Raw genomic sequence first — 24,407 nt, forward strand, 5'->3', positions numbered from 1 at the left:
ACCAGCGCACGTGAAGATCACCATATACGCCTGATACACCTCCGAAATCGATTTGTTACGGCAACGTCAACGGCCGAAACAGCGTTGGGACGTCGCATCAGTCGAAGGACTGTCCTCAGACGTTTGAGAGCAGGTGGAATACGTTGCTATCGACCATTCCGTGGAATGAGACTAACACAACAACATCGACTTGAAAGACTGCAATGGGCAAGACGAGTATACCGCTGGCAAGTGCGTGACTGGCGGTCCTCTTCACCGATGAAAGTCGGTTTTGTCTGCACAAAAATGACGGCCGACAGAAAGTTTACAAACGATGGCATGAACGTTTTGCAGCAGCATGCATTCAAGAAGTCCATGCCTATGGTGGAGGTGGTGTGATGGTATGGGGTGGCATTATTGGCGACCAAACGACACCCTTGGTCGTTATTCAGGGGAATCTCAATGCTAACGAGTACCGAAATCAAGTCTTGCAGCCTGTTGTCTTACCTTTCTTGAACAATCAACCAGCAACTCCCCATACAGCAATAGCGACGAGAAACTTTCTTAATCAGAATAACGTTAATGTTCTACCCTGGCCTTCTCGATCACCAGATATGAATCCGATCGAGCATTTGTGGGATCATTTGGGAAGACAAATTTGTGGTCGTCATCACCCTCCACAGACAAGACAAGAGTTGGAAGTGGCACTGAGGGACGAATGGCAGCGACTGCCAAATGACGTCATCCCACGCTTGACGTCATCGATGCGACGACGTGCACGAGCGTGCATCGGGGCTGCTGGCGGACACACACGCTACTGACGTTGTGATCGTTCTGGAACAAACTTTTCTGTCTTTTGTGTGCGCAATTCGTCAAAGGAATATCATTGTAACTTTGATATTTACCCCCTGACTGTTTGAATGTCAATGTCACCTTTCAGTTCTTTCAACCAGGTGATGATTTGTACACACAGCAAAGTGCAAATGAATTTGCTACAAATTACATCTATTACATAATCCAATTCTTGTGTTGTTTCTGTTTTACTGATCTTCAAAATGACCTATACTTTCTTTTGCCCATGTGTTTAGCTGGAATATTGCTAAGTGTGGCGTAAAACTAAACTTACTTACTCTGACTAAATTGGGATGTATATTTAATTTAAACCCCAGAGGAAGCGGTTCCGGTACGAAGAAGGGACGTAGCACCGAGACACTTAAATCAAAAGAATTTATAGGTTTACAAACCTCATAATACAATATCACGGAAGGTTTGAGTCTAATTTTGCAGCGATATCAGTCCAAGAATCCTGATTGCGACGTCAGCCCAATTTCACATCACCTTGTATTTGCTTGCAGAGGACCCCCGTGAAGATTCGGATTACAATTGATATTCAGCAACCCGCGTCGTCGTAAGTGGTGACTGAAGGTATTGAGTTGATGTACGTCATAACAGATGTTACCTGTGCCCTTCGTGAATCGGGTGTTATTGGCACAGAAACCTTTCTTACAAAATGTTGGATCCATCCCTGAATTTAACACGTTCAAAGAAACGTGCTCATTAAATGGGTATTTAATCACTGGATTTTCTGGTTCAGATTCTATCATATGTTGACCGCCTTCCTATAGCTGCAACATTGTTGAGAGAGGCTTTAAACAAGAAGCAAGAAACACGATATTTTGGCAGTTTCCTTGTTACCGTCCGGCGCCATGTTAGTTCCCAGTCCCATACCATGTTAGAGGTAATTATTGTGTAATATCGTCTGGTGGCTCTGCCATCCCGTGTGTTATTACTCGTGTGTTTCCAGACACTGGTTTGTCAAGGCCATGCTCCTTTATAGACCACCGTGATAAAAATAGCAGCATGTCATAAAGCTGCTTATTGGGTATTCATGCTCTCATATGGATGTTTGTGTTCATTGGTTGACGAAATACTAAACCAGAGCCCTGTACGAATGGGTAACTCCCACACTTTAACATATTGGGCACGCGGTAGTTGTACTGATCGCTATTGGAACGGGCTGGGGACATACCTGACCGTCCCTCGTGTGAATATATTGGTCAAATAAAATGATACTGATGGAAAGAAATAACGAAACGTTTTCAAAGGTGGTCGTGAATCCGCTTTATATTGAATCCCGTACATGGGTTCAGCTGATCCCATGTCATCTTAACACCATTGCAAGGGTCGATGCTCATAATATAGACCACTGGATTATCAGGTCAAGTTTTGGATATATATAAATAGCCGCCTTTATATATTTCCAGTTGGACATTAATCGTGTAAAGTTGCAAAGTTCCATCTTTGAAGTTTAACGAGAAGAACGATCTAATTGTCATCATGCAACAGCTACAGGCCCTTCAGGTAGATGGTCGAGTAACACGTTATGTAATTAGACGGCCATTATTTGATTAATCAAGGTAGCTTTGAACAGGTAAACAGAAACGAGTTCCGGAAACAAGAATATGGAGCACCGTGCGTCTTAAGAATAGTTAGATGGAATATTCTATGATTGAATGTTTCCAAATACACAAAGTCACTCTTTTCTTTCTTGAAGAGATTTTCACAGAATCCTTTACCTGGCTGAAGGTAATGCAAGGGACGTTTACAATTATAGACAGCTGTTCTGTTTTATAGTTACACAACCACGGCTGTATCGAATCACTCCGTCATACACACAATCCTATGTTCTAAAAACACTCCCGCCTTTTCTGGAGAGGGCAGGTCACAAATTAATATGTGAAGAGCGACGGAGAAGTAGACAAAAGAGTGAGTGAGTTGGGTTTAACGCCATTTTGAACGATGTTCCGGTTACATCACGGCTTTGGGGCTTGACGTAGAAGGAAAGCTCAAAGTGATACAGGACTCCGGTGTGAGACCAACAAGTGATACTTACAAACCAAGACACAATCAGGGCGAATCTGGGTTTGACCCCACAGACACAGGTTTCTGGCAGCCTTGTCAGGCCTACAAATGTCACTTCATATGCCGATTAGCCCAATCTGTTTATTAGCCTCCAGCTCAACGCCACTTCAGATCGACTCGCGGCAGATAGCTTGACTCTAAACACGCCCACACCAATACCTGAACACCTGTATGGCATATAATTGCTTCATCTCTGCAGGGTATGTCGAAATATATTCTTAATTCAATAAATATTGGATTTTTATTGAAACCAATAAACTTTGGTTAAGATTTCCCAAGGGTAATGTATCATATTTTCATATGTCTCAAAAGAACAATCACCTAGCAGTATGCGTGACGTCATAATGCATTGCTGCACAGGTGTGCGCCTCTAATCATTGGCTACGGCTTGTGCTCTCAGACCAGTATTTGCGTGGCTGTGTGCACCGTGTTGTAGGACATCAGATCGTACACGTCCACTTACATGCTTCATTTACCTTATCCCCGCCAACAATTATTGTGTCATCAAGTATTTCCATCAAAGCACACGCAGATCGATAGATCGATATCTCTTGTCAGATCATACGTTTTGCACGGAATGTATGTGGCGTTATAAGCCTATAACAGCCCCTCTGGGTCATACAAGCGTTCAACGAGCATTAGGATATCTTTAATGCAGTCGCGACCATCTGAATCCGTCTGTTCTTTATCTGTTTTCATCCCTTTTTACGCAATTCATTCATTGATGTATATACTTACTGTCCTAAAAATAATCACCAATAAATTGCGACAAGGCTGAGAAAGGCAGACATTAGAGGGAGAAAAATGCTCATTTATATTCTTCTTAGCTCGCACGTTTTATGGGAACCAACAAATGACGTAATTTTCCAATGATTGTTTAACATTAGAAACTTGAAACAATACCATGAACCATGTCATTCCAATATTTCTTCTAAGTCTGATAAAATATGTTTGGGAGACATTTGGTTTTGAATGACTTGATGACACTGATATTGGCCTGAATTCTCATCTCAAATGCGGATCCAGAGGCGTGTGCGTGCGTGCGCTCATGGGTGCTTAAAATCAATTTTTCAAGAAAGGGTTAGCCAAAAACAGTACGAGTTTTTACGGGCCTGTTTGTGATCAGGTTCTTGCAAAATATTTAATGCCTGCCGCCTCGTTCTTCTTACAAAAACAAAAACGTCGGTAACTCAATACAGATCCGACGGCAGTATGGCTTAGGGGGTTGGGGGTGGGGGGTAATGTTGATTTAAAGGCTGGGGTGGGGTCACCCATTTTGTTCTGGGGAGGTAGGCGGGGTCATCAATTTTGTACATAAAAATATTTAAAATTATGCTTAAAAATATTGGAAGGGGGAAGGGTTTTGATTTTGTACATGACATGCAGGGGGGTCACTTACTTTGTACATAAATTTTAGTGGGGGTCAGTCACATTGTACATGCTTCTCCATAAAAATCATCATCACCCACCTAGCCACAGTCGGGGCAAAATATATATTTATTTCTAGTGGTACACAAAAAAATGTAAGGTAACCAGAGTAGCCTCCCTTTGTAAACATTTAATACACATGTCGGTGTGCATACAAACGATCTCTTGTGAGCAGACATAATGTCGTTGTCGAGAAATATCATCAAATTTAACACGCATACGTCAGCAAGAGATAAATTCTACAGGTAAAGTCATAATCGACACATAATCATCCACTTGGCAATATGCAATAGAGAGGGGAATAAGGTCCTCTTGCGAGATTGGTCTTGTCACGTTTCAACCAGTACGTGTCCAAAGTACACATTTAAGAAAGTCTCGTTGATCTTTTTCGAATATACGCAGTCTTGCGGAATTTAAAGGGACTGTGCTCAAAAGCGGTGTGCCAATTCCACAAGCTGTAACTAGAGCCTAACCTTACCTTATGTTTAATTGAGTTTCATGTTTAAATTTTAATTAAACGGCGATCAGTCTGTAGACAATCAATACTGGACGAGACAATCCGATGATTGACATCATGAGCATCCATCTATGCATTCGAAATATGATGACATGCATCAGCCATCCCCAGCCTTAACACTGCATGTTCCTTACAGGGGTGGAAATAACCCATTGCCCGACGTCCGAGTCCAGTGTTTTTTTCTGCCGGGCAAGCAAATTTGTATATCATGCTGTACCGGTGTCCAATTGACTTTCCAATGTTAATAATGTTGTTTATTTAAAAAATCAACAAGAATCGGCCGGTATAGTGGAAAACTTATCATGGCAAGTGATTTTACATGTGCCACTGTACCGGAGTACACTAGCAATTTTAAAGCTATTTCCACCCCTGCCTTACCATATTCATTTAAGGATAAATCTAGGGGTTGCCAACTATAAGTTAAAGCAACTAATTCTAGAGGATTGTAAATATCTATTATGTATGTCTAGATTTTATTATGCCTTTGGTTGGGAAACAAATTCTATAATCATACTCTCACAACAAGCATGGGTTGCTGAAAAACAATTCTAACGTGCATCTTTATGGGTGTTACAAATGTTTAACTGAGACGTGGAATAATGTAATCATCAACTGTATATAAGCTTAGCTAGCAGGCAAGTTTAGTTTTGAATGATGTAATTTAAACTTCATGAGAATCTGTGCATGAAGCTCATATGCAGATAGAAAGGGTTTGGTGTATGTAGAATTAACTCATTTCTACATGCATGTATATAAAAACACTTCAAAAGAATTTGATAAGAAATCTTCAAATTGTCCGGCCAAATTTAAGCCAACAAATGCAAATGGTGTCTTACACTTTTCGGCATGTGTAACTCCTGCCTTTCCTAAAAGATGTATCTGAGCTTGAGGCTGGTCCTCGTTTTTGTTCGGGAAATATCTATTTCAATGGAAGAAGGAATGGATATACTTGCATAAAGCATGGCCGTGATAATTGTGTACTCTTATCCTGTCCCTGTTATTGCCACTGTAACTTCTACCATTGTTCATTGTAATTCACCATATATTTAAAGGTCACATGCAGCGTAAAACACAACTTTGCAGATTCTGATACCTTTCCATATGGACTTACCGAAACAAATCGTCAAAATGCAAATTCAAGTTATAAAGTTGAAAAATAACGCGATGAAAAAAGCGGCGTGAAATCGAGTTCAAGCGTTTCACTAATTTTCCCCAGACTTTTCTGGGGAATACGAGGTTTCAACAGCTGGGCTGCGTGAATATTCGGTGCAGGCTTTGGTGTGAGCTATTTTCATAATGTTTTGTTGATATCTCACAGGTGGCGAGCTTTTCACCACACGCGTTCTTCTTACCGAGTCACTTTCTCAGTTCGATACTTAAAAGCAATGTCATTATTTAGCTGACACAATTTCTAACTGTGATATAGATATGTCGTTGTCACAGACAAAACTCAATGTCTTGTGTTATTGACACCTATGTGTCTGCCTGCCAGTCTGCTAATGACAATATTCAATACACAACTCACGATCACTGACCACACAATTTGAACTTAACACCAATCAGGCTATACACCATAAACAAAAGCGCATTGATTTATGGCCCGAGTTCGGTCTCTGTCACATTAGGTAATTACACGGACAGGCAGGTGTGATACTTGAACACATGACATGTTATGATGTCTGTTGATTGCAAAATGTTATACACAAAAAATGAGCATGTATTTACAAAACCCAACATCTCTATACATGTGACCTTTAACAGAAACATACATACAACAGTATATGCATGCAATACTTAATGTACATTATTATAGGATCCCATTATGACTGAACATAGCAAATGCTATGTCTGAATTCGAAAGAGTTCCTTAACTTAAAGTATTAAAGCTACACACACAGAGTAGGGCCTATAACAGTTCATCAATACACACTGTATACTCCAGATTCTGAATGGATTATAGATGGTTGCTTTGCACTCGTAGCTCACTCTAGACTCCGCCTAGGACGTAAATTGTCTCAGTGTTATAACATGAACATATCAGTAATTTCCCTCCACGAAACGTAAGTATTCTCAGGGGTGTTTACTGGAACACTATTGACTCATATCTTGTAACAACGTCTAACAACTCGTCTCCCAGACCCTACAGAATAAATTAAAAGTAAATCAACTCAAGCCATGAATTGATGGTTGTTACAGATTTACTCAGTCTGACGTTAAGCATTGTTAATAGCTCAGTAAGGATAAGGCTTGCATATATGTACTCAGAAGTAAAAAAACTGTCAGAACGAATTCAAAATTAGATAGGCACTGTAATCAAATCATTACAGAAATGGACATAATAAGTGGATCTAGAACATTTTTTGTGTGCAAATATCCTGACACATCAATGAATAACTCAGCACAATTCCAAGACATTACGTGAACGTTTGCAGTCCATTCAGACTCTTGACTTCAGTATCTAGTGTGACCACCACGAGCGGCAATAACTGCAGCACAGCGTCTATGCATGGAGTGCACCAATCGATTGATGAAGGCCATTGGAACCTGGAACCACACTCTGATAAAGACAATAAATCGGCTGTGTTCGGCCTTGGTATGACATTATTCAGTTTCCTCTGAATTTCATCCCAAAGATGTTCAATTGGGTTTAAATCAGGACTAAGGGCTGGCCACTGCATAATGTTGACACTGTTCTGCTGTAGGAAGTCCCGTGTAGCTCTGGCAGTATGGGCCCGGGGGTTATCATGCTGGAAAATGTTGTTCCGGTGACGTGCGAAATGTATGACATGTGGTCTGAGAGCTTGGTCGATGTAGCACTACGCTCTGATGCCACCTCCTCTCCCTGGACCAAGGTTCTGGAACACCACAGGACCCACTTTCTGGTTCAGGCCTATTCCACCCCATACCATGATGCTTGCACCTCCCCATGAGTCTCTTTCCATAACACATTGGTCCGAGTATGCTGGCCTCGTCATCGCCATATTCTTGTTCTGCAATCTGCAGTTGATACGCAGTACCGAATCTCATCTGTGAACAGAACAGTTCTCCATTGCCTGTATCGCCAGTTTTGGTGTTGTAGGGCAAACTGTAGACGTTCACGCCGATAACGAGGGGTGAGGATAGGCCCACGGTAAGGTCTACAGCAATGGAGGTTCCTGCTGTTAAGACGTCGGCGTACTGTATCAGTACTGATTGGTCTTCCGTGTGTTCCCGCTTTCTGGCATGCTGTTTCGGATGCCTGCATGAAGGGATTCTGTACATGCTGTCGCACAAAATGGCGGTCTTGTCATCTTGTGGTCACCCTTGGTCTGCCAGTATGGGGCGATCATTTGTGGTGTTGGTGGCCCGGAAACATTGCTGAAGCCTGTAGATAGTCCAAATGTTGACCTGGAAGTGATTGGCAACGGCTTGTGCAGTGTGGCCAGCTTCAAGTCTTCCTAGAGCCTGGTTCCTCTGAGCTGTCGTGAGTCGCGCCATCCTGTCATGTGAATGTTTCAACCAGGTTTGGGGGTTCTTAATATAGGGCTGGTCCTTGTGAACAGCACGTGCAGCATGAGTTGCATGAAAAACATGGAGAACACCGTACCATCTCCGAGATCAGGATGCGTTTTTGAGACCGTTTCCTGGGTTCAATTCTGAGTTTGGGAAGGAATGTCTTTGCTCAGGTAAAGTTGGAGATGTTGTCAAATATATACAATCAAAACATTAAATGAGTTTACAGTTATCCGTTTCTGCAAAGGAAAATTCCAAACTGACGTTTCTTTTGCTGCTACTTAGTATATATTTCAGATGAGATAACTATTTTTCTGTGACTTATTGTTGGGAAATTGACCAGCGGGATGGGTAAAAAAGGTCCCCAGCAAATTATGCTGGTTGAATGAGCTGATTACTTGGATCGGATGCTGGAGCTTGGTGATTTGGTTAGATGGTGTGTCATTGTATCCTGAAGGCTTGGATTGATGGTCAGAATATCAGTCACTGGGGGGCAGTGGGGTAGCCTAGTAGTTAAAGTGTTGGCTCATCACAACAAAGGCCCTTGTTCGATTCCCCACGTGGGTACAATGTGTGAAGCCCATTTCTGGTGTCTCCCGCCATAATATTGCAGGAATATTGCTAAAAGCGGCATAAAACCATACTTACTCACTCACTTACTGGATTATCCTGTGCTGACTTGATTATTTACAGCTGCCATAATATAGCTGGAGTATTGCTGCATATGACAGTAAACAAGAATCAAAGTACTGAAAATACAGCTCTTTGTCAAACCACTGGCATGGCAAGCTGGATCCATTGTCTGTAGACTGTGGCATAAAAGTACATTCACTCACTGCTTCTCTTGTCGAACTCATCTTACACATTACTTATGATTATTTAAGGGGTGGTGGGGTAGCCTTGTGGTTAAAGCATTTGCTCATCATACCAAAGTCCTGGGTACCATATGTGAAGCCCATTTCTGGTTCCCCCACCTTGATATTGCTGGAATATTGCTAAAAGCGGCGTAAAACCACACTCACTCACTATGATTATTTAAAAGATGCACAGAACACAGAAGGAAACACATCCACTCAAGCATGTAAGGGCAGTACATGTCTACCTCTCAAGTGACACATGCAGTAATGATAGACTGTAAGCATGAGCGGGCATGTTGTCTGTGTACAAATAAGTCTTCTCCTTTACCTGAGTCATAGCCCCTTCAGGAAATACCACATCCCTCTCATCCACGAGGATTTTACACCTGAACAATTAGTGCTTATGTAAGCAGGTTGTATTAGAAAACTATATTTAGCTTAACATGTAAAACTACAGGTCTCAGCTATTTGTATGCATGTTCGGTACAGTTATACTAATATTGTACTAAATAACCTGGTTTACCACAAATTTGAAATAACATCTTGTTGGCATTGTGTATTGATTGTATTTCTATTGTTTGGTATATTGATGTGCTGTTTCATTTTTGTTGGAATTAAATTTAAAATTTAGAGAGCTGTCTTTTTGAATAACAAAAATTTTAATAGCAAAAAGATGGAATGAGGAGTTGTTTGATATGATTTGCAGAGTTGTGTCCCTTTGTTGTCAAGATCATGGGTTTGAATCCCGAATTAAATAACCTTTGCTGATAGGTTTCACATACAAGGTGATCATCTCAGTCTTTCCTCCCACATGACAGTTACTGATATTCCATGTAAAGCAATGTTAAATCAAACCTACTCAGCCATGAATACTTTCTTCAGGTATCACTGGCTGTGTAACATTTACCATGTCTACATCATAACAGTATCTGTCATACCTGACTATACGTCAAGTGCTGAAGATCAGGATGCATGTACATGTATACACATGAAGGAAAAAAGGATTGCAACACCTATTGTCTTTAACTCCCATATAGCCATTTATATTCATATAATTTTTTTATGTTGGTTGTCATCCATGGACTATCAGCAACTTAAGGACCGTCATTGTTCAGGTCTGCTACGAATGACAACTCAAGGGAGGATGCAGACCCTCTGAGGAATGACTTCATTCATTCATGTCACAGAATGACTTCCCTGTCGTTATTTGTTCAACAGATTAGTCTGAAATCAACGAAAGATGTCCGCCGTCTGGGTTTTGAGCTAAAGGAACTATCAAACGTCCGTTGTTATCCCTAGAGCACATAGCAGCATGTCTAGCTTGAATCACTTGAATTTGAAGTCATGGGAAAGGGTCCACTGCATCTTCGACAAAATTCCTTTTTTTTTCGTTCATGACTGATGGCCGAACTCATTTTTGGTGCTCCAGAATCACTGCATATACACAACGGAATATCTTGCAGCAAGTATCATTTGGCGGTTAATAATAATAATAGTAACGCGTCTGATATCCAACCGATGCTGCTCAGTGGCGCTTTTACAGGGTCAGTGGAAATACGTAGGTTTTCAGTTGTTTCTTGAAAGAGTCTAGTGAAGTGCAGGATCTAAGGTTGATAGGAAGAGAGTTCCAGAGAATAGGAACGTTGGCTGAGAAGGCTCTGGTCCCCATGGCTGTCTTGGAGTCTGGCACTGAGAGTTGGCATTTGCTCTGTGAGCTGAGAGTTCTGTTTGGTTGGTAGTGATGGATGAGGTCTTTAAGATATTGTGGTGACTGATAGTGTAGGGGTGCCTCTCACTTTACTGTAAGCTTGACCTTGTGATGATCAGACAAAATCTGAATGGGCAATGGTACATCACTAACATCCTAGACAAGGTGGTTGTACCACATTTCGATGACCATCCTCTGAACACAAGGAAAGTATTCTTGGACAAGAATGCTAGACCACGTCATGCACATGTCGTTGGGGATTTCTTATGTCAAGTGGCGGTAGCAACTCTACCTTGCCATCCCAGAAGTCCAGATCAAAATCCCATATTGCATGTTTGGGACAGTATGGGTCACAGAATATGCCAGAGAGATCATCCAATACAAAATCTGGATGTATTGAAACAAGTCCTCCATCAAGAATGGAACTATCATTCTGACAAATAATTTATCTGTCACAGCAACAAGTTTAGAGCAGTGGTCATGGAAAATATAAATGCAAGTAAATTTTTTATTCCCACAGGACGTTCCAGTATGGTGCCAGGCTGATTGCTTGGTATCTTGACACAGGGAAAGATGACCCTCTCATCACACGACTGCGACGAGTGGAAGCAGCACTCTCTTTGTCCAGGAAATGTAAGGTCTTTTGAAAAAATATGATTGCAGTCTTAGTCCTAGCTACTGTGTAGATCATCTGTAGGCATCAAGGGGCAGTTGGGTAGCCTAATCGTTAAACCGTTCGCTGGTCACGCGAAGGACCGGCTCGATTCCTCACATGGGTACAATGTGTGAAGCCCATTTCTGGTGTCCCCCTCTGTGATATTGCTGGAATACTGGGGCGGTGGGGTAGCCTAGTGGTTCAAGCGTTGGCTCGTCACGCCGAAAGACCCGGGTTCGATTCCCCACATGGGCACAATGTGTTAAGCCCATTTCTGGTGTCCCCCGCCGTGATATTGCTGGAATATTGCTAAAAGCGGCGTGAAACTAAACTCAGTCAGTCAGTGCTGGAATACTGCTAAAAGTGGTGTAAAACCATACTCACTCACTCACTCACACACTGTAAGCATCATCCTGGAGACTCCCTCTGTAGATTCCCCTTCAGATTCCTGTGTGTGGACTCTTGAAATCCCCCAGGCAGATCCCCTCTATAAATCCTCTCTATAAATCCCTTGTGTAGATTTCCTTGTTTGGTTTCCCATGTGGAGATCCCTTCTGTAGACCCCCTGTGTACATATCCCTGTGTGGTTTCCCATGTGGATATCCCTTTTGTAGACCCCCTGTGTACATATCCCTGTGTGGTTTCCCATGTGGAGATCCCTTCTGTAGACCCCCTGTGTACATTTCCCTGTTTGGTTTCCCATGTGGAGATCCCTTCTGTAGACCCCCTGTGTACATTTCCCTTTTTTTTTACCATGTGGAGATCCCTTCTGTAGACCCCCTGTGTACATATCCCTGTTTGGTTTCCCATGTGGAGATCCCTTTTGTAGACCCCCTGTGTACATATCCCTGTTTGGTTTCCCATGTGGAGATTCCTTCTGTAGACCCCCTGTGTACATTTCCCTGTTTGGTTTCCCATGTGGAGATCCCTTCTGTAGACCCCCTGTGTACATTTCCTGTTTGGTTTCCCATGTGGAGATCCCTTCTGTAGACCCCCTGTGTACATATCCCTGTTTGGTTTCCCATGTGGAGATCCCTTCTGTAGACCCCCTGTGTACATATCCCTGTTTGGTTTCCCATGTGGAGATTCCTTCTGTAGACCCTCTGTGCACATATCCCTGTTTGGTTTCCCATGTGGAGATTCCTTCTGTAGACCCCCTGTGTACATTTCCCTGTTTGGTTTCCCATGTGGAGATCCCTTCTGTAGACCCCCTGTGTACATATCCCTGTTTGGTTTCCCATGTGGAGATCCCTTCTGTAGACCCCCTGTGTACATATCCCTGTTTGGTTTCCCATGTGGAGATTCCTTCTGTAGACCCCCTGTGTACATTTCCCTGTTTGGTTTCCCATGTGGAGATCCCTTCTGTAGACCCCCTGTGTACATATCCCTGTTTGGTTTCCCTCTGGTGTGGAGATCCCTTTGTAGACCCCCTGTGTACATTTCCCTGTTTGGTTTCCCATGTGGAGATCCCTTCTGTAGACCCCCTGTGTACATATCCCTGTTTGGTTTCCTATGTGGAGATCCATTCTATAAACTCCCTGTGTAGATTTCCTATGCAGCTGCCAAGTGATCTCTTATGTGGATCCAAAGTGAGATCCTGTTTTTTTATCCCCAAACCCAAATAGCATTAAATATAGTGAACATATAAAGTGAACTATACAAACATCATGACACAAATAGCATTAAATATAGTGACCATGTGTGATGTGTGATCTGACTGGTGATGTGTGATCTGACTGGTGATGTGTGATCTGACTGGTGATGTGTGATCTGACAGGTGATGTGTGATCTGACTGGTGATGTGTGATCTGACTGGTGATGTGTGATCTGACAGGTGATGTGTGATCTGACTGGTGACTGGTGATGTGTGATCTGACTGGTGATGATCTGACTGGTGATGTGATCTGACTGGTGATGTTTGATCTGACTGGTGGTGTGATGTGATCTGACAGGTGATGTGTGATCTGACAGGTGATGTGTGATCTGACTGGTGATGTGTGATATGACTGGTGATGTGTGATCTGACTGGTGATGTGTGATCTGACTGGTGATGTGTGATCTGACAGGTGATGTGTGATCTGACAGGTGATGTGATCTGACTGGTGATGTGTGATCTGACTGGTGATGTGGGATCTGACTGGTGATGTGTGATCTGACTGGTGATGTGTGATCTGACAGGTGATGTGTGATCTGACTGGTGATGTGACTGGTGATGTGTGTGATCTGACTGGTGATGTGTGATCTGATGTGTGATCTGGTGATGTGTGATCTGACTGGTGATGTGTGATCTGACAGGTGATGTGTGATCTGACTGGTGATGTGTGATCTGACTGGTGATGTGTGATCTGACTGGTGATGTGTGATCTGACTGGTGATGTGTGATCTGACTGGTGATGTGTGATCTGACTGGTGATGTGATCTGACTGGTGATCTGATCTGGTGGTGATGTGTGATCTGACAGGTGATGTGTGATCTGACTGGTGATGTGTGATATGGTGGTGATGTGATGACTGGTGATGTGTGATCTGACTGGTGTGATGTGTGATCTGATCTGACTGGTGATGTGATGACAGGTGATGTTTGATCTGACTGGTGATGTGTGATCTGACTGGTGATGTGTGATCTGACTGGTGATGTGTGATCTGACTGGTGATGTGTGATCTGACTGGTGATGTGTGATCTGACTGGTGATGTGTGATGACTGGTGATGTGTGATCTGACTGGTGATGTGTGATCTGGTGATGTGTGATCTGACTGGTGATGTGTGATCTGACAGGTGATGTGTGATCTGACTGGTGATGTGTGATATGACTGGTGATGGTGATGTGTGATCTGACTGGTGATGTGGTGATGTGTGATCTGACTGGTGATGTGCTGACTGGTGATGTGTGATCTGACTGGTGATGTGTGATCTGACAGGTGATGTGTGATCTGACAGGTGATGTGTGATCTGACTGGTGATGTGTGATCTGACTGGTGATGTGTGATCTGACTGGTGATGTGTGATGTATTTCAGTGTTCCGGCTGGGCAACACGGTAGACCTGGCATACAAGACCATTGACTGCTTCAGCATTGATGACTACAGGCTGATGATACTCAGTGTGACTGGCACTCTCTTCAAGTCTGTCTGGCTGTTCCTGGACCACTGTCTCTGGTTCTCCAAGATCGGGGTGCTACAGGTACACGATTCTGAAGTTTAGTTTTACCTTGAACTATGTTAGTTACACCTTGGAGATGCTTGCCTTATTAAACTACATATTAGGTAGATAAACGTTTATTACTTTTGTTCGCTACTGAAGGCTAATTTGGGGTTTTATTGAAGTTGGGTTTAAAATCTAATCTGTAATTAGGGTGGCGTAAATTGAAAATCCACAAACATGATTAACTGATGGGCTATTCCACCTAATTGCCATTACATTTATGTCAGAAACAAAGTATGTTATAAGTTTGATATCAGCCACGAGTAAAATAGTTAGTTTATGGTTAACTGAGTCAGTTTTTATTATCCTTTCAGTATGTGATTGTCTATAAGCCCATGCAGCTCTAGAAAGGTTTAAGTTTAAGTTTTTATGTTAATTTACTTCAGCTGAATCATGTGACTCAAAACATTCTACAAGTACATAGAGGGACCAAGTTAACCCATAAAATCATTGTGTAGAATACTTGAATAATTGAAAGTAAACACTGACTGACATAACAATCTGTACTATATTGCAACGTCCTTTCACATCACAAGGGCACAGGACATTGTTAAGCACTGCTGGTCTACAGTATCATCCAGTGTGCTGTCTCCATTCTGTTACTATTCCCTGAACCAGTCTTAACAAGGGTGTGGTGGTGAATGGGTCCAGGAGATATTCATCAGTTTAGAATGAAGTTATATTACTCTGGGAAAATATATACAAAACACTGTGTGTAATGGTAAGTCATACCTGTTATTTCGGGGTTAATAAAACAGGAACTGACCCAATTCTGAAAAGTAGTTTACAAAAATCAACTTACTGTTTCATTGTAGTTAATGCGTGTACATGTGGAATGTTACTGTTACAGATTGACCAACCCATGTGGAGCAAGTGGGCACTGAGGGTGTGGCTTGTGGCACTCGTCGCTTCCACAGCTGCCGATATCAAGAAACTCAAAATTATTAAAGCAAAGCTTGAGAAAGAGATACGGCTGAAGAGGAGAGTTGAGGGAGAGAAAATATCCCCTGAAATTCAAACTGAACTTCATAATGTACAGACAAATTTTTATAAGGATTTCTGTGATATGTTTATTCCCTTGTCAGGCCTGAATGTGTTCAACCCGGGAGTTGGGGCACTCTGTGGCGTGATTTCCTCACTGGTCGGCTTCCAGCAGGAGTGGGAAAAGCACATCACACCCTACACACCCACATTATGATGGGGAGAGAGGGGGGAGGGATTAGGAGGGGAAGGAAGGTCAAGGAGCGATGGGTCAAGAGAAGAGGGAGGGACATGGGGGAGAGAGGAGGGAAAGTTCAGTAAGGGGGGGTCAGAGAGAGGGGAGGGAGATGTCAGTAGGGAGGTAGGGGCAGTTGGAGAGGGAGGGGTCAGGAGGGAGGGAGATGTCAGTAGGGAAAGGAGGGGTCAGGGAAGGGAGAGGAGGGTCAGAGGGGAGCAAGAGTCAGGAAGGGGATGGGTAGGTTGGTGGTTGAAAGTTGTCTAAGCCGCAATCTGTTGTACATATAATGAAGTCATGGTCTGGCAAACCAATCAGCCACATCACACAGTCTATTCTTTCTTCAGTAATCAAGCATAATAGGAGCGATCAAAATACAGATTTGAACTGTGTATGAGAGAGTGGGAGGGAAGGATGAATGCGTTTGTGAACAAACATCAACCTTTATGATGTCCATTTTAGTACAAAGCTTAGTCTTATGATTACTGGGCATGATTTTGTTGTACCATTATACAACATGATACTGCTGTACCTTTATACAACATGGTACTGCTGTACCTTTATACTACATGGTACTGCTGTACCTTTATACAACATGATACTGTTGTACCTTTATAAAACATGGTACTGCTGTACCTTTATACAACATGATACTGCTGTACCTTTATACAACATGGTACTGCTGTACCTTTATACAACATGGTACTGATGTACCTTTATACATGGTACTGCTGTACCATTATACAACATGGTACTGCTGTACCTTTATACAACATGGTACTGCTGTACCTTTATACAACATGACTGTGCTGTACCTTTATACAACATGGTACTGCTGTACCTTTATACAACATGGTACTGCTGTACCTTTATACATGGTACTGCTGTACCATTATACAACATGGTACTGCTGTACCTTTATACAACATGGTACTGCTGTACCTTTATACAACATGGTACTGCTGTACCTTTATACAACATGGGGCTGCTGTACCTTTATACAACATGGTACTGCTGTACCATTATACAACATGGTACTGCTGTACAACTATACCAAATGCTACAAGGTACCATTACACCACATGGTATGGTTGTACCATTATGTGTGACACTGTCATGTTTACAAGAGGACTAGATGGTGTTTCAGGAAGTTCTTTAATGACGCATGTGCAGGTTACAAGTTCCGCTTACCAGTTTCGCATAGTTAAGGAAACGCTCATATAATATAACTATTCAGGCCATACATAACAGCACTATAGTACCATCATACCATATTGACTATATAGTACCATCATACCATATTGACTATATAGTACCATCATACCATATTGACTATATAGTACCATCATACCATATTGACTATATAGTACCATCATACCATATTGACTATATAGTACCATCATACCATATTGACTATATAGTACCATCATACCATATTGACTATATAGTACCATCATACCATATTGACTATATAGTACCATCATACCATATTGACTATATAGTACCATCATACCATATTGACTATATAGTACCATCATACCATATTGACTATATAGTACCATCATACCATATTGACTATATAGTACCATCATACCATATTGACTATATAGTACCATCATACCATATTGATATATAGTACCATCATACCATATTGACTATATAGTACCATCATACCATATTGACTATATAGTACCATCATACCATATTGACTATATAGTACCATCATACCATATTGACTATATAGTACCATCATACCATATTGACTATATAGTACCATCATACCATATTGACTGGGGGAATTTGTTATGCTTCTTTCTTCTACGTCTATGAGTGCCTTTTGAATCGAAATACATATATATTTTGTATATTCAGATGTAAGTAGTCCAAGAAATATAATGACTACTGCTCAGGGATCTCAGCTGTCTTTGATTAAGTAGATATTCACATAATGGAACTTTGTCATATCTGGAGGTGGTCTTCATATTCTATAGTGGGAAGCTTCGTATTCTATAGTGGCAGTGATTCAGTCTTCTATGCATAGTCACTGGAGAGAGATCCCAGTTGCAGCAGCTGCCGAGACCTGATGAACATTGTTGCTGTAACCAGATACAGTCAATGATTTGCTCCATACATGCATAAAATAAACAGATGTTGGTATTTTTTCTCTGCTTTTTAAGTCTTATCACATAATTTTATACACTGATAAATGTGGGGATGTTCCTCAAGCCCTGAGCTTATCATCTGTTCGGGTTATCTGTGCACTCTCTCCTACAGCACAGGTACATTGTACTACCTCGATTGATGCTTAGTGACCAGCTGCAAAAGATGCTGACACTTTTGGTCAAATATGGAAATGACTAGGTACTACTGTAACTCCCACAGCTGTATTGCTGGTATGTGAGGCCAGACCAATGAAAACTTGGTCAGGACCATACCACTTGCACAGTTGGACCAATGATAGCATGGTCAGGAAAATATGGTGATCGGAACAGCTAGATATTGATGGCATGACTCGACCAGTAATAGAATGGACAGTCTGTGCTGGTGATGGGCATGGCTCGACTAGTGGTAATATGCTCAGTCCTTGCTGGTGATGGGCATGGCTAGACTAGTGGTAATATGCTCAGTCCTTGATGGTGATGGGCATTGCTAGACTACAGTCCGTTTGAGTCAGAAACGGACCGATGAATTGCAAATTTTATCATTGTACAAAATTGCCACATAAATATAAATAGTACACATGTTTATCATTTACTAATACCCAACAGCTTTCTGATATTTGAAATTTTCCGGACTCCACCAAAAACCCTTTATCATACCGGTACTAGATCCCATTGTCAGAAACTTTACAGGGGAGTCTCATATTGGTGTAAATAAGAACAATCCAAAATTTCATACTGATATCTTGAATGGTTCCAGAGATACAGGTATGTTCCCATATGGGAACATTGGCAGGATCATCGTGAAAACAAAACAAAATTGAAAATTATAATATAAATTGTATATTTATATACTTATCCTATCTCACGACTTGCACCTCTCTCTCTCGTTTCAACTTTTAGTGGAACGACTGTAAACTTTTTTCCATAGGCCTCCTTGTCCATTCGCCTGTGCACTCCATGCTGCTCTCCTTAATTAGCTTCCTAGTTCCTAATAAAGCTTGCAGCATGCTCCACTAATTGCCCACGTGACTACCTTGAATGATCATTCTCATCTTGGAGCCAACGTTGTAATCTGAGTAGTGGGGAGGCCGGGCAGGCATCCATCGCGTGAGATAGGATAAGTATATAAATATACAATTTATATTAGAATTTTCAAATTTTTAAACTTATCCTATCTCTCACGACTTGCACTTATCCCACAGTTGGACGGCGGGCCGCAGATTACCCTTTTGTCTGGACAGTGCGAACAGCTGGTCTTGGAGCTGTGTGGACTGATGACAACCGTAGATAGCGATGTACAAGGGAGGCCTGTTACGCATGCACGCAACTCCTATGCTTGTAGTGGGTTCTCTGGACCCCTTGGCTTACTAAGCACAACGACTCCCAGGGAAATGGGTGCTCCCGAGCGATGTGGTGTTCGGCCGCAACATTGTACAAGACAAGGGACGCAACTCGGCAAGTAGGCCTCGCCTCGCCACGATTTACAAGGTACCCCCGTAATTAAAGTCTTGCGACTAGAATCGGGCCAGCCCTTGCTTCAAGAAGGCCCCCCTGACACCTACTGAGGCGGGTGAAAGAGAAACACAACTCTGCATCTCCAAGTTTTAACCTTCAGTTCCGGGCAGCATCAAATTGACCCTCACTCCTTTGCCTAAGCTTAGTCAAAGGATGTGCCCAGCAACTTCGGAGGCAGAACGCAATGAAATCCACTGGAATTCAGGAGTGTCACACTTCACTGACATAATTGCTCCGTGGAGTAGAGGTCAGTAAGCGTGAATGTCAAACACCTCTGCATCGTCATACTGATTGTGCCTCAGGTCCGTAGGGCCACGCTAGGTGGCCGTATTCCGATGCCTTGGTATGGAGGCCAAGTGAAGTAGTTCTTAAACCCATATAATGAAAACAAATGGTTGAGATCCAGTTCAACTTTTATTCAGTATAGCCGAGAAACTCAGCAACGACCTGAGCAGAGGTGGAAGTGGGCGATGCAATTCCCCTAACCTTGCAATAGTCTTCAAACTTCTTCCACTTGTTGTCGTACAAGGAACGGGTCGAAGTACGAAGTGCTGAAGTGATAGCTGTGGCCACTCGGCGAGAGTAGCCCTTAGCTATGAAAGATCTCTGAAGATGCGCCAAACGTGTAGATTGCGGGACTGAGGTGACCTGTGGCGCAGTTCCGAGTGAGGGTGAAGAAGTAGGTCGCCCCGGTTGGGAGGCGGTACTGGCTTTGACTCTGCCAAGCTTCTTAGGTTGACGAACCAACTTCTCGGCTGGCCAGAAGGGTGCGACCAAGAGCAGTAGTATGTTGCTGGTGGCCAACAGTTTCTGTATTACTTTTGGTAGCAGAGCTGGAAGGGGAAACCCTCCCATGATATTGCCAGCGCATCGAGGTCCCAAGCCTTGGGGTCTGGGATTGGTGATACGAACTTTGGAAGTTGGTTGTTGAACCTTGTGGCGAACAGATCTATTTGAGGCCGTGATAACGGGTAGATCATCGACTGAAAGATCTGGGGCAGTAACTTCCACTCTGGGGACGGTCGGTTGGATCGGGACAAGGCATCGGGGATCACATTTTTTACCCTGGGAATGTGTCTGGCTCTGGCTACGATGTTGAGTGAGTCGATGAGATGGAAGAACCTGATCGCCCATTGTAGCAGATTTGCCGAGCCTGTCAAGCCTAGATGATTTATATACCAAACCACTGTCGAATTGTCTGTCGAAACAGACTGGTTGATTGAAGCTCTGTTGCACAATGTGAGATGGCTTGAATTACCGCCTTGAATTCCAGCTCGTTTATATGAAGTACCCGTTCGTCAGATGACCACAGCCCGGCCACTTGGTGGTCGAAGAAGTGAGCTCCCCAACCCATGAGGAATGCATCGACGAATAGGTGATGAGTTGGTGCAAAGGGCATCATAGAGACTCCGGCGCAGACATTCCATTCGTCGAGCCAGCACTGAAGGACTGGACGAAGCGGTTCTGGAAGGCAAACCAGTTCCTTGGGGTTGTCGGCCTGAAGATATGAGCATAGAAATTGCTGTATCGGCCGAAGTTGGAGCTGGCCTCTGTACGTTAAGGCTTGAGCTGACGTCAGAAGGCCCAGTAGCTCCTGCCACTGCCATAAGGTTTTCGCCTGAGACAGTGTTTGAGGAATGTATCGCTGAATCTTTATCCACCTGTCGTGAAGGGACGAACATCATCCCCTGACGAGTGTCGAACAGTGCTCCGATGAATTGGAGTCTCTGAGTCGGCATTATTTCCGCTTTTGCGATGTTCAACAGCCACCCTAACTGTCTGAGCAGCGTGGTGGTGAACTGTAGCTGGCGTAGCAATACGATCAGATCCTGTTGAGCCTGGATGCAATCGTCTATGTAGCTTTCGAAGGTGATCCCTTGAAAGTGGAGGAAGCTCGTGATGGGCTTGGTAATTCGGGTAAAAGATAAAGGGCCGTGGAAATTCCAAATGGTAGGACTTTCCATTGGTAGTGATTCCTGTTGAAAACGAGGCGAAGGTACTTCCGGTGTTCTGGATGTATTGGAGCGTGAAGATAAGCATTCTGAAGATCTAGGCTGATTAGGAAGTCTCCCTTCTTCAGGATGGTGCGTAAGAGGTTGATCAACACCATCCTGAAGTGAGGCAGTGGAAGCAGGAATTGGGCATTGAACAACTTCATATTGAAAATGAGCCAGAGTTTGACGGGAGGAACCACCACGGCCAGATCTATTTCCTCTGCCACGGCCTTGAGTGGATGCCCACGGAAAAAGATTGTGTAAATCCGGATTGGTAGGGGTGAACTGTGCAGTCGACGCTGTTTTAATGAGTCCTGGAGCTGTGACTTCTGTTTCTTTAACAGTTCAATCGAGACTTGAAAGTGGGTTTCTTTATCAACTTTAGTAGATACTTCTTGGATGCTGCCATTGAAGAGGGAGTCAGTAAGCCATGGCAGGCGAAACAGTTCTGTTTTAAATCGCTCCTCCCATGAAGAGATGTTAAGAGTCCACGGCGGCGAACAGCAAGAGTGTAGCCCAAAAAATGAGACAACTGATCCAGGATAATTTGGAACTGGTCCAGAGCTAAGGTCATGCATCCTCGGATGTGAGCGTCTTGATCAGTGTAAGTATGCTCCAGAGCAGAGTTGACAGCGTCGACTGCTGCAATCACGCAACTAATAGATGGCAACGTCTTTCTCATGGCTGAATCCATGTGAGCCAACACTCGATCCTCAATAAGGTAGGGCGAAGCAGCTCGTTTGCCACACAAGGTTCCAATGGCCTCATCAACTGTTGGAGCCGTGGAGATTTTTGTTAGGCCGTGGACATGAGAGGTAGAAGGATTATATCTGGGAGCAGAGAATCCGTCCTTAATTCGTTTCAGGCTCTTGAAACCATCATATAGTGTACTGGATAATTTCAGAATACAAGGTCGAGGTGGTAGGATGATGGTAGACCAATCCCAGTTCCTAAGAGTATAAGAGTGATCCAGGTCATCTGCTGAAGTACTCAAGGGAGGTTGGAGCTTCTCAACAATCCAAACGAGTACCTGAGCTGTCTCAACTGCTGCAAAGCTACCCCGAGGGGTAGATAACTCAGAGTGAGCGAGAGATGCAGGCATGACTATTTGGACTGGATCAATCTCAGGAGGTGGACCAGATGAAGAGCCAGGTGCTACCGAAGCCAGATGGGCTGGAGTTGAAGGCTGTATTTGGTTCCAGGCTGAGGTTATGGCCCTGATCATCATATTTAGATCCGAAGTCACTGTAGGAGTGGGGGTGTGATCAGGTTCCCATGACTCAGCGATGATCCCAGAGTGGGTCGAAGGATTCTCAGAGCGTGTAGGCGGAACATCGTAAGAGACTGTAGGCCTATTAGTGGTATCAGAGCAATGATCACCCGAACGTCGGTCAGAGGAACTGTGTCGAGATCTCGACGTGGTAAGTACCGAAGAAGGTTGGTAAGCCGGTGATCTAGTATGGCTAGTAGATCCGGTATGATATGAAGAACTAGTCCGGGACGCTGTAGTTCTAGTTGGTGATCTGGTTCTGATTGGAGCTCTGGTTTGACCATCTGAATAGGATCGGTCATGAGATGTGGATCTGTACTGTGATCCCAAGTGGTCAATGGCTCTGTAAGGTGATCTAGATCGTATAGGTGACCTGGGTCGGTAAGATGATCTAGATTTGTAAAGTGATCTGGATCGATTCGATGCACTAACTGGAAACTGATCGTGATCTGGATCTATAAGGTGATCTGATTAATCTGAATAATTCGTCTTGCATTGAGCACAAACTTTCCTTTTCCTTGACTGATTATCTGTTTTCCCAATGATGTTAGGGTGAAATAATGTCCCTAATATACAGCACGTCCACACAGTCGTGCGACAAGAAAGAGATGATCATTCAAGGTAGTCACATGGGCAATTAGTGGAGCATGCTGCAAGCTTCATTAGGAACTAGGAAGCTAATTAAGGAGAGCAGCATGGAGTGCACTGGCGAATGGACAAGGAGGCCTATGGAAAAAAGTTTACAGTCGTTCCACTAAAAGTCGAAGTGAGAGAGAGAGGTGCAAGTCATGAGATGGGATAAGTTTAAAAACTATCTTTTATTTCTTTGAAATTTTGTGAACAAAACTTTCTTTAACACATAAATCGATGATGCAGGAATGTTCCGGGAAGAGCTAGGTAATGAAATGGTTGTTAACAATCACATAAATTACGATGATGAGTATATAACGCAGCTGGAATGGGTTTTCTTCCCAAAATTTCAGCGACCAAAATCATGTGGCAAGTGTTCCCAAATGTTAGTCCAGCCTTGTCAAAACTGCCCTTGAACCAGGTCATCTGGTTCTAATAGGAAATTTGGGGCGGTGGGGTAGCCTAGTGGTTAATGCTTTCGCTCGTCACGCCGAAGACCTGGGTTCGATTCCCAACATGGGTACAATGTGTGAAACACTTTTCTGGTGTCCCCTGCCGTGATATTGCTTGAATGTTGCTAAACCTGGCGTAAAACCATACTCACTCACTCACTCTAATATGGGATTTCAATATCCATGTTGATTCTCTGTCTGTTGCTAAATCATTCTGTGACATCTTTCAGTCTCCTACAGCACGTGTCTGGTCCAACTCATCGATCAGGTCATACACTAGACCTAGTCATAACCAAGGATAGTTGTGATATTCTGGATGTCGTTGATGTTAGTGACAAACAGATATCTGATCATTCACATATTCAGTGCTCTGTCAAACATACTAAATCTAAGCAAGTGAGAAAAGAAA

At 43.1% G+C, this 24,407-nt stretch overlaps 1 protein-coding gene across 1 annotated transcript; it reads left to right on the plus strand.

Moving 5' to 3' along the window:
• The first annotated feature begins 4,457 nt into the window (after positions 1 to 4,457).
• Positions 4,458 to 15,979, plus strand: LOC124281395 (peroxisomal membrane protein 11A-like). The gene is made up of 4 exons (XM_046717427.1): positions 4,458 to 4,574; positions 11,424 to 11,536; positions 14,575 to 14,738; positions 15,610 to 15,979. The coding sequence occupies exons 1-4, from the start codon at positions 4,510 to 4,512 to the stop codon at positions 15,955 to 15,957; spliced, it is 690 nt and encodes a 229-aa protein (XP_046573383.1). The 5' UTR covers positions 4,458 to 4,509; the 3' UTR covers positions 15,958 to 15,979.
• The last annotated feature ends 8,428 nt before the right edge of the window (positions 15,980 to 24,407 follow it).

The sequence above is a fragment of the Haliotis rubra genome, unplaced genomic scaffold (assembly GCF_003918875.1).
Source record: "Haliotis rubra isolate DU_JTF1 unplaced genomic scaffold, ASM391887v1 Scf283, whole genome shotgun sequence".
NCBI lineage: Eukaryota > Metazoa > Mollusca > Gastropoda > Lepetellida > Haliotidae > Haliotis > Haliotis rubra.